General features: G+C 28.1%; 1 protein-coding gene across 2 annotated transcripts in view; it reads right to left on the bottom strand.

Annotated features, from left to right (window-relative positions):
• LOC142322091 (esterase E4-like) overlaps positions 1-12,458 on the bottom strand; it is a 42,450-nt gene that overhangs the window by 9,803 nt on the left and 20,189 nt on the right. For both annotated transcript variants that reach the window (XM_075360766.1, XM_075360767.1), the window contains exons 3-6: positions 7,914-8,058; positions 6,886-7,071; positions 4,195-4,385; positions 2,159-2,333 (exon numbers count right to left, since the gene is read on the bottom strand). In XM_075360766.1, coding sequence (XP_075216881.1) covers positions 2,159-2,333; positions 4,195-4,385; positions 6,886-7,071; positions 7,914-8,058 — 697 coding nt within the window. The remainder of the gene's footprint in view (positions 1-2,158; positions 2,334-4,194; positions 4,386-6,885; positions 7,072-7,913; positions 8,059-12,458) is intronic.

The raw sequence follows: 12,458 nt of genomic DNA, 5'->3' as shown, positions 1-12,458 counted from the left end.
TTAAATAACTTAAATGTTGTTAACATTTGATGACCACACAGTTACAAACTTAAATTTAAAATGATTATATTTGTTTAAAGTCAGTGCTATCTTTTTACACATTCAGCAATTCATTCATCCACTCTCTACAACTTTCTGTTACATATTCATGTCAGTGGCAGCTATGATTTGTGGTTTAATGTTGGTTTTAGTTCCTGTAATGTTCAAGCTTTATTGATAAGATATCCAAGATTAAAGACACGCACAGAAGAAACAGATCTTCATGGCCATACCTTTTTACCATTGAATTAAATCAATCAAACTGAAAACGTTTTTAATATAACACAATTAAAATTGGATCTTTACCACATGTACGGTCATTATCTGGAATACCAACTCCTAAACACTTATAACATTAAGCAAAAGATCATGAACTTAAACATAATATAGAGATGATAAAGGCACTGTTTCATTACTTTCCAAAAAGAGAACAGACTAATGACATCAGACACTGAAACAATGTACCTCACAGCCATTTCTTTTTTGTTACGTAGAGGAATTATTCCTTATCCCTCACAGATTATTGTTAACCCTAGAATGATAATCATTTTTGTAGTCATAAACTGATTAATGAAAATGAGCTTTGTTTGACATAATCAATTATTGAAAACTTTAGGATTTTCAGACAACAACATTTGAAATGTAATGAAAAATTCTAGATTTGAAGGTAAATCATTTGGCAGAAGTTTTTTAGTAGCTGTATTTTGTTAGATAATACCCTAGAGTACCCCTGAACGTTTACATATTGCTACTGTAAACATGTATTAAGTTCAAGACTAACTGATTTGCAGAAGTGTGATCCCTGCGCCTTCCTCTAACACTAAAAATTTCACATAAAGACTCTTCCTATACCTAACTTCAATTAGACTATGTGCTCACATCATTACTTAATTAAGTCTTTACTATCCTAATACCGACAAAATAAATGTTGATCACAATGACAATTTTGTCTTACAATTCAATTCACTCAAATTTAATAAGCCTGTAATGAAAACATATCCTATCTTTTGCTGCTCTGATCCGCTTTTGGGAGTGAGATCAATATCTACACCCTCTCACACCGCAGCTCCCACAGAGTTCTCCATACATCCATCTCATCCTAACAGCAAATATTTAAGCTAACTGGGGCTTAATGCCAAAATGTCTATCTTGGTGAAGTTAGTATCCAGGTTGCTATTCTATTTGTATATCTATAACAGTATCAGATCCCCTCAGCCATCCTCCTCAGAGCTAAGAATCTAAGGAAGCCAGAAATTATGTTCCATTCCCTTTTGGTTTTCTAATTAACTTGCAGATCAAAACCATAATTGTTCCTTGTGAGCTCTGTAGCTACTTTGGTACGTTCAACTTTGTACCTGGGGCAGACATATAAGACATGGCGCACATCATCAATGGCCCAACATTCGGGACAGAAGCCTGAATTAATCAAACCAAATCTGGCCAACCTACCATGAAAAGCACCATGTCCAGAACTTCTCACATCAGGAAAAATTCCATGCATATTCTGGCCTGGCCATTGGGTGATTCAGTTCACCTTACCTGCCATAAATGGAAATCCTAGTTGTCTTCTTTCTTTTATGCGTCCAGAGATAAGTTGGCCGACCTTCTTAGCATCATAATGGCGCTCAGTCACAAGGATATCAATGAGCTTAATACCAGAAATAACAAAGACTGCCTCTCAAGAAACAGTGCTATAGGCACCAATCACAGATCAATCACTTAATAATGATCTCTGAAGGCATTACAGTTTTTATTTTTTATTTATTTACACTTAGAGTAGTACTAGTTGGCTGGAATTTGTTAAGCCAGTTTAAGATTAATTAATGTGAAGGAATTCTACTTAATTGCAGAATGTTGAACGTATGGTTATTAAACTTTCATCAAATGAAAGTAATTATATCTTACTGCAGTTTTGATACAGCCCATAATACCAATATTTCATTAGTCCATTTGCTATTTATTAATGGCTAATGGGAATTTAAATTACAATAACAAGATAAACTGGTTTTCTTTTCTCAGTTTTTATGTATTAGTAGTGATCTCATTTTGCTTAAAACTTATTACTGTGCCCATTACATGATAGAACAAAATTAAATACAAAAGGTAATAAAAAACTCACACTGACTCCAACTTATGAACTCATACTCAGTAATTCCTGTAACAACTGGAACATGGGTGAACTGTTTACTCTTAATTATGTTTGCGGGTTTATCAGTAAGAAATCTTTCTTCTCCATTGCCCAGATCAGGTTCAACAACTGGGCCGAATACAACCATAGGAATTCCCCCTAAAACCTATCAAACAATTCATTATTTGTTTCATAACTATTTCATTTTAGAAAATATTAATATTATTAGTGTTCATAAAAAAAAATAATTAGAGGTGTCCCAATTTGAGACTCGAAACTGGCATACCCATTCTCAAAAACAAATATCCTATGCAAGGCACAAGATAAATGACTACATTGTTGCTCATCAAAAAGCCAGTTATCATGCAAATGATAAATGGTATTTGTTCAAATTATGAATAAACAAATGTTGCAGATTAGATACTCTGAAAGACTTAATTTTCATTAAAAAAAAACATTACTAAGGAAAGACTATTTTTATTTTATTAAAAGATTCTTCTTACTGGAATTTTTATTGAATGTGCAAATTATTAGTAATCAATGGTAATATCTTTACTAAACACAGATAGCCCCTCAAAATTTAAGAAATCCATAAATACCTGTTTGGGACAACCTTCGAACGGAAGGTTGAAATGCATACATTTTTAACATGCATATTATACATCCATTACTATTTAATTTACTTCGTGTAGCTTATTTTATAAAAAAAACAAAAAACTGATACTATTCTTTTTTTGTGTATTTGTAGTGCATTAGCTATTAGGTCATTTAAAAATTGCAAAAAAAAATGCAGTGAACTGTACTCAAAGTTCTTAACTTTATTGGTTTACAGTACCAGTTCATTGAATGTGATTTTAGACATAGGAATTTTACCTTACCTCACATTCTTCATTTCCCAAGAAGCTACTCCCCCTAGATGTTCCAGAACCATTATATTTTAAGTAATACATTTGCCATCTTACCTAGTATTATTTTTAATAAATAATATTGCGACTGTTAGTAAGCATTGGTTTATATATTACTATATCAGCCCTTAAGCTAAGTGTTCTCTTCATATGTTATTTATCTATGTTTCTTATGATATATTTTGGTACTGTCTTGTTTTCTTCTTTTTTACAACTGTATATCTAGTTAGCCTAAGTACAGCTGATGTTAATAGATGCATTTCATTAAGATTATAATATTGTTCACTCTCATATTCATAAGTATACACAACATGTTCATCTCATTTCATTTATAATAAAATACAATACAATAATGTCAAACATATAAAAATATAATATAATTAAATATATAAAAAAGTAAAAAAAGAAACATTAAACAATTATTTGAACAAGTGAATCGGTGCATTTTATTTAACATAAAGTTATATGGATTACAGTATTTAGAATAGTGGGAATGATCACAGACACTATTTTCCTCACAATAGCATGAACACTAAGGCTGAATCTAAGGATACATTTTTGTCTATCTACCCAATGATCGATGTAAAGATAATATTTTTCTCATATCTATTTGATTTTCAAGCAGCATATCTGATTTTTATTTACCTGCTGGAATTACTATGGACTTGCGTTTAACCTAAGTTTCATTAGACAAATTTGAGGAAGATGCATCCTCTCATTTGATGGGTCAATACTACACTTCAACAGTTTTAAAACTATTCAATGTAAATATTTTCAATATTCCTTATTCCTTTTATTATGGAATATTTAAATTTCTAAGAATAATTTATAAATAACAACTCAGTACATCATTTATTCTTGTCTCCTTACAATGTAAAAGAATAAATATACACAACATAGTAATGTTTACAGCATTGCTAGATTCCTAAAAGAAACAGATTTAAAAATCTCTTTAGATTTTTACACCCCATGGTATCATTCTCGATTCCAGATTGTTCAAGTTTGAACAAAGGGAAATAAACAAATGTATAATTATTATTTAACCTTACATGAAACAGTATAATGCAAAATGACAATAAATAATAAAATATTAATGTAATGTTTTAATAAAAAAACGGTTACCCTCATCTCATTAAATTTGTTATTTAAATCTTTAGCTGGAACAGCTCTTAAACATTTAACCATTACTTCTGACGTATCAGTAGAACAATTAAATAATCCTGCTAATTTCTTTGCAAATCTCAATGGATTTTTTGCAATTACCCAATTATTTGTAGCTCCAGCACTCATTCCAATAACCTTGTGGAATAGACCTGTAATTACAGAAAACATGTGTATGTTTTTTTGAAAGTTTATGGCCATATTATACTGTAAAACAAAGTTAATAGTAAAAAAAAAAGGTATAAATCTTCAAAAACTATTTTCATACTTATATTTCTTTATTTTTTATTTAATAGCACTGATTCATCATCATCAAATAGTTATCAGCCCTTGCACCACATCCACCTTCATTTTCTTCTATTATACCCAAAATTCTCAGTTTCTAAATAGCTCTTATTTCTTTTAAGATAATATGCAATTATATTTTGTCTTCACTTTAAACCTTCTACTGATTCTTCTAGCTAAGTTTTAATCAATAATTTTCCTTTCATGATATGTGTCATAATCAGTAGGTTTTCACTACTGATTAGTAAAAACTGACTGTTTTACTAGGCTACCTCTTCATTTACTCCTTTTATTACTTAATATTTCATCCTGAAAATAACTTAATTGAACTTTAATCTAATTTGTAAAGTCATCAACACATTGGGTGGCCATTAAGTGAGATATAGTTAGATAGTTTTTAATGCATTTTCATCTATCGGTTTCAGATCAGAAAATAGACCTGTACCAGTTGAAAGATTTTTTTTACATTTTAGTTCGTATTGTCATTTTTCAGGTAAAAACAGTTGCAATTGTTGTTGGTCATCCACCTGTTACAAGAATAATTAATTAAGTAAATATAAACAGTCATTTTAAAATACTAATTTGGTGGCTCAGGATAACACACACAAGCGATATGCAAAGAACTTGAATTAACGTGTCAGTATCATCTCATACGGTTACATATTAAACTTAATATGAAGACTTTATGAATTCAAATAAAAGTGATAACTTAGAAATTAAAAATAAAATTTTTACAGAAATATCACATTAAAAAAAAACTAACTGATCAAAATATATTATTTTATCACACATGTTAATAAGGGGGCACTTCAATACAAATGCTGTAAATAACAGTACCATCACCAAAAATTAAAGGTTAAAGTTTTTTTTAGTATTACAACCTAAGAAAGAATTATGAAGAAAATATATAAAAAAGTTAAATTTTAATCTTTGCGTTATTAATTCATTAATATGAGACAAATTTATAATGTATATTTTTATACAATTGAGTCTGATTCAATTGCAAATTTTGGACTGAGCACCAGTCCAGAATGCCATTTTAGTAATGTTCTTTTGGGAGAAGTAAGAAATTGTCCTTTCACATAAATCTGTTATAACTTAAAAGTCTGGTCTATATTTCATTTTAACATTAAGTATTCATATTATATTTCTTAATGAAAGATATTGCTTCCTTAAATAATGTGTGACAAATTTGTGTAATAACTGACTGTTCATGTATTAAATGTTTTTGTGGATATTAAAATTGTTCTGTTTGATTCCTATCCCTTACTTCAGTTTTATTGTTTTGATATGTTTTTAACAAATTATAAATTGATAAAAAATATAACCTAAATTATAAAAATCGGACTGCATGAAAATTTTTCTTACTTTTATATATCCATAGGCAAACTATGACAAAATAAGTCGCTAAAAATTTAATTCATGAAAAATTTCAACATTTGTCATTAAAAGATAAGTTTTACTTTTTATTGATGTAAACATTGAAAAAATGTCAATTTTTCATAAAATTGTCATGTAGCCAGCCACCTGTGGCTATGGGTGGATGTAATGGATATTAACTATTTCATCCTAATAGTAGTTGTTCTATGAAAAGCAGTTTCATTTTTTTCTGTTACAAGCTGTAAACTTTCAAAGTGTTTTGTTATATTTTTCTCAATGAAACATCATCAAAGTAAAAATAAATTTCAATTGTTATCAGAGGGATACAAAGTAAATTAAAATGTTATTCAAAAATAATTTTTTATATAAATATCCCAAAATATTATTCTTTTAGATAATTTAATATGTATTTTATCGTTACCTTAGCACATGGTACTGTGCTTTGGTAAATAAAAAAGCAGGTAAGGTGATAAGGGTAACAATAATTTTAAACTTTATTACTACATGGAAGGTTAAAGTTTAAGCTCTATGCATATGTCAAATGCCAAGAGAGTTCAGTGTTGTTTAAACTTACTCACAGTTCCCTCCCCCCCCCCACATACAACACTATATAAAACACATTAAGAATTAACTTCTCCAGGCTTCTGTTCCTTTTTGATGTAAGATTTATGATTTTTTTGCCCCTGGGACCACCGTTAGGTATTGTTTCTGAGGATGAGATGAAATTTGATTTTATAGTGAGTGAAGATGCCATGCCTGATTGGGATTTGGACCTGGAACCTCTTGATGAAAGAACAAAATGCTACCACTTGCGCTACGAAGTCTAGCAAATTTATGCATCTAATTACTAAAAAAAACAGACAGTTTTTACTAATTGTAATATTATATTTTTTACAGTGTTATGTAACAAGTAAAATCAAACAACTCAAGTTTTAATATACTGAAAAAAAATTATTTCATATTGTGTTAAGTTATCTATTATCTAACCTCTAGACATTGGTGATACCATATGAAGAAATCCACTGTTGGAGCCAGCACTGTATCCAGTTATTGTTACTTGGTCTGGATTTCCTCCAAAACTTCTGATATGCTTCTGGATCCACCTCAGTGATTCAACTTGGTCTTTGAAACCATTGTTTCCACCAGCATATTTATCTCCAGTTGTTAAGAAACCTGTGCATAAAATTAATATGTCAATAAATAACTCATTAAGTATCTAAGTTTCACAATTAATTGTGTAGAAATATGGCTTATCATATAGACATATTTATAGATTTCATTCCCAACTAAACATCTTGTCTGATTAATTTGTTACTTTATTAGAAACTTCTTAACTGCATTTATGTTTAAGGTAGATAGTTATACATTAAACTCTGTATTTGTGAAAAAAGGTTTTTCTTTCATTTCATCAGATATACTTTATTATTAAGATTCAACTTCAATGAAAATAATGCTTTAAAATGATTTATTAAATATTAAATGAAATAAAAACAATCATAATATTGATTAATATTTTTCTACATCATATAAATCTATATATGTGCAGTCAGGCTTAGTTTCATCAGAACTAGTGACACTATTTTACCAACAATTACAGCTCCATTCTACAAAACTGACTATTAACTAGTTATTCAAGAGCCAATATTGTTTTCTTATTCTTAATAAGTTAACCAGTCCAAATTTATAATCTCATGCAAGTTTTAGGTCATCAAATACATCTTTGTTTTCTATTCAAGATTAGCTTAAGGTTATTTCTTCACAATATCCTCAATTTTGTAGATCATCTAAAAAATAGACTTGGGTGTTTTCTTCAAAATTTTATATACTGTGCTACAAAATTTAATTTACAACTTGTTTAAAAATTTAATATTGATCTGTAATTTTAAAAATTATTAAATTTTTTACATTCCATCTCTGGTAATGTACATTTCAGTGATGTTATTTTATTAAATTTCTAAAATGTTTAGTAAATATACAGTATATTCAGTAGCATGAGTGTTTAATTAGGTTCTGACCGAGTGCATCCAGTCTGTAGTTAACAGTGACTAAAACAACATCATGGTCCAAGAGATAATCAGGTCCAAACCAGGAACTGGTACCAGTCATAGAATAAAATGCTCCTGGATGATAGAATACTATAACTGGTTTATTACCATTTAACTGAAACATAAAGTTTTTATTACTACAACTGATATAAATTCAACAAACAAAAAATAATTAAATAAACAAATAAATTCATCTTTCTAAACAATGTGTACAATTTGTTGGTTTCAGAAAAAAATTGACCACATTGGTGAGACAGGCGTTAGTATGCTTACTTAATACATCAAAGGGTTGGGTTTTGTTTCAATAAGAATTTAAAAAATCAGTAAGTCAACTCCCATTGTGATTTTACCAAAGAAAGGATTTGATGCAACTAATAAAACAAAAAAATTGGAAACCATCTTTTAAAATGATCAGTCGTATCAAGTTATCAGTATCATTTTACTTCTTAATTTTTCATTCACCATTTGTGTTATAAATTATTTTAGATTTATAACATAAATTGAATGATTAATTTTTATTTTTTTATTTCCTTTTTTTAAAATTAATAATTAATTTTTATTCATTTTTTCATTTCTTGTATACAAGTTTAAGAAACCTGTATACAAGAAATTTTTATCTCATTAAAAACAAAGAAAAAGTTAACACTTTACACCCAATAAGATTTACATTTAAAGTATGAAAATTGAAAACTAAATTAATGAATGAAGAATATTTTGGTATCTGTAAATATTTATTTGACTTGGTTTGTCATTAGAAAAGTTAATATTTAAAATAATTTTCATTGCTGACTATCATGAACAAGCTAAGTTATTGTTATTTTTTTACTTAACATCAGCTTGTATTTCATCCATTTTTGTTCTGGCAACTCAATATAATGTAGACTTTCTGGTTTATTCCATATTATGTCAAAAAATTAAATTTAATATCTCAGAAGTGTTAAGTATTTTATTTCAATGAGATAAGAACTTATTATAAACAACTTCAGGTATGTGTCCATCTGTCATAACAGTTTTATAAAAGTGATTTAATTTTTATTAATTCAAATTTTCTTCAGAATAAAAAAGAAATTAATTTACAGTATTTTTAAAACAGCTGCGAACACTTGATCAGTGTATTTTATGATATAGGGAAAATGAATTTAGTATTAGTCAAAACAATATTGAATTAAGTGGCAATTAAATTAAAGTGAGAGCTACTGTAATATGAACAAAAAAACTTGCATATTGTTTACTAATATCCTAATATATATTTTTTCTCTTTGCACATGTTTTATTATGCATTAATAGTCTTTTGTACTTGAATAATTAAATATTTAATTGCCTTTTGTGTGAGTGTTTAAAGCATTTAATCAATTTTTACTACATTAAATGGGTTTGCTAGTTTAGATCCTTTGTTTAATCCATCTTTTGTATTTATTAATGTCATATAAACACACAGTACATTCCACAGTAATGGAATTACATAATAAAAAAACTTCCCTTTCCCTGGGAATATTCTGTTTAACATTCTACAATTTTTTTATGAAACATCAACTCAAGAAGAAATATTTGCTTGTTCACCCAAACCTTATTAAAATATGTTGATTACTATTTAAAATATGAGCAATCAACTGTGATTTCAAAGAATACTATAAATGAGTATTTATAATTCCTTATAGTTAGGAATTTATTTGAACAGTTATTTTATATTTGGTTTCAGTTGTACATCATCTTGTGATAGGGCATGGGGTCTATGGCCACATATCTGATAAAAATATTAGATATTTTATATTGATTAAAATTCAGTAACAAAATATATCTTTGCAAGCATATAATCTCATTAAATTGAAAGAAATATACAGAATGATTCACAAAGAATGTAATATATTTTTAGGACATGCTCTACTGGTGAAAATAAAGAAAGTTCATGTAGACATAAAAACTTCATTCACAAGTATCGTCTGGTGAAAAATTTCACCCTGATTTCTGCACCTTCAATAAATAAGCCAAACTATAATTTTTGGGACTATATTTTTTGAGTGGTTTTAAGTGAAATATAACCTGAAAAACTAACTCTTCTCTTGTATTGCTTTTTTTGCTCTTATACTAATAATTTCAAGTGGCCGCACAGGTTATAATCCAGAGCTGTTGTCAGGCAACTTTGGAGGCAAGTTGATAGATCCGCCAACCAAATCCACTTGCTTAAAAAAGCCACATTTAAGTTTTTAGCTGCTAGAGAAAAGGATCATTGTCCTGGAAAATTATCACCTTCTTGTTATTGGGGGAATATCTTTCAATAGATGAGGAAAGTTATTCTGTTACTAAAAATATAGTTTGGTGCTCATTTTTTTTTTCAGTTTTTCCACTGGTTGATTCGGAGTAAAAGGAAGTAATTCATTACTAACTCTAGAACTTGAAATAAGGAGAAAAGTTCAAATAAACATTATGTCCAAATTGCTTTTTCATTCAAAAGCAACTAGCGAAAATTTGTTCTGGATTTCAGCTCCCCTGGTGAAATGAAATAAGGGAATTTTTAAGGCTTTATGTAAGGGATAAACTTGATGGTTTCTTATGATTTTTGACTTGAAGAAATGAATAAAACAGATCCCAGAACTGAATCTCCTGTAGTTTTCTTAGCATCCAACGTAAAACAGAATAATTTGGTACAAAAAACACAAAAAAGTTTTTTAGGTTTGAAGTACGATAACTTTGTTAAATGACAAATAAATGTACTAATTTTAATTAAAAAATTGTAGAGAATTTAATTCTGAGAAAATTGATGCAACAAAGTCTATGAAAAAAAAAGAAATCAACCTTTATTATTAAAAACAAAACAAAAAAAAAATTAGAAATATTAATTTGTAAAAATTAAAAACAGCTGTAATTAATTAATGAGTTTCAGGGAGAAATTATGCGGAATTTTTAAACAATGAATTTCTTACAGAATTTGAAAATTTCTCATTGGCGAAATGAACTGAAATACTATCAACTTGATGGAGCATCAACACATTTCATGAATGAAGTAAAACAATTCTTAGATGAAAAATTTACTGATAAATGGATTGGACGTAGAAGGCTGGTAAATTGGCTACCTATATCACTGGACCATACTCCCTTAGATTATTGTTTAAAGGAATGAATGAAATGTGAGATATACAAGCAAAAACTAGACATACGGAATGAACTAATCGCTCACTTCTCAATGCTGCTGCCTTCATCAAAAAAGAACGTGAAGATATCATTTAGTTGGTGACAAAGAATGTAAGGAAACGAGTTGAAAAGTTCGTTAATGTCAACGGTGGAATCTTTTAATATTTTGTAAATTATTTGTTATTTATAGATGTTTTTAGTACAATAAATTTAGACTTGAAAATTTAAAATACTTTTAATTTGCTTTTAAAAAGGATATTTACTGTGATTTTTTAATGAATTAATATTCAATAAATGTGAACATTCATTGTTTAAAAATTTCAGGTAATTTCTCCCCGTGACATGTTTTAATATGAAAGGACCTATTAATTACAGTTGTTATTAATTTTTACAAATTAATAATATTTAACATTTTTTCTCTTTTGTTTTTAATAATAAAAGATTTTTTTTTGTTTTTTATTGAATTTATTAAATCAATTTTCTCAGAATTAAATTCTCTACAATTTTTTGTAATAAAATTTATGCATTTATTTGTCTATCATTTGTAGTTCATTTGTTTAAACCTAAAAAAAAGTGTTTTTTTTTCGCCACTGAATTAGCCTGTTTTACATTGGACATCAAGAAAACCATGAAAGATTCTGGGATCCATTTTATTCATTTTTAAGGTCAAAAACCATAACAAACCACCAAGTTTATCCCTTACATAATGCCTTAAAAATTTCAGTATGTCCTCATTTTACCGGGGGAACTGCAATCCGGACCAAATTTTTCACTAGTCGTTTTTCAATAACAAAGCATTTTCGGACATATGTTTGTATGAACTCTTCTTCTTACTTCAAGCTCTGGAATCAATTCCCAAATTATTTTCCTTTCCTTCTGAATCACAATGTGTATATATGAAAATTATTACAATTCATTATTTCCTGCATTTTTTTTTATTAATATTTAAATTTTATTATTATTTACGTTATCAGGTATGTAACTCTTTGTACAACAGGTTTCAGGCTCAGCCCATCATCAGGTACATTATTTTAATATATTAAAATATAGAAAATACACTTTATATGGATAATATAACTTTTTATAATTTATTTTTTAATTTGTTTCAATTATTTGGAGAAAACTTAAACAGGTCTACTGGAAAATCTTCTAAAATAACAAAAAAATTGAGATAAGCCATCTTTTCAGAAGAAAGACCTAAACTTATACTAAAAAAACATACATATCAGTTTAACAGAGACTCATATTTCAAAAATCTGATGTGGACACCACATGACTTCCTTGTAAGCCTATTAATTATATATACACATTTTTTTTTTAAAATGAAGAGTACATAAAATTGTGTTTCATAAATAACTTGTGATATTTTCCACTTTTTTCGTGTTA

This window comes from Lycorma delicatula, chromosome 3 (genome assembly GCF_047948215.1).
Source record: "Lycorma delicatula isolate Av1 chromosome 3, ASM4794821v1, whole genome shotgun sequence".
Taxonomy (NCBI): Eukaryota; Metazoa; Arthropoda; class Insecta; order Hemiptera; family Fulgoridae; genus Lycorma; species Lycorma delicatula.
This window is presented reverse-complemented; position numbering and strand designations above follow the sequence as displayed.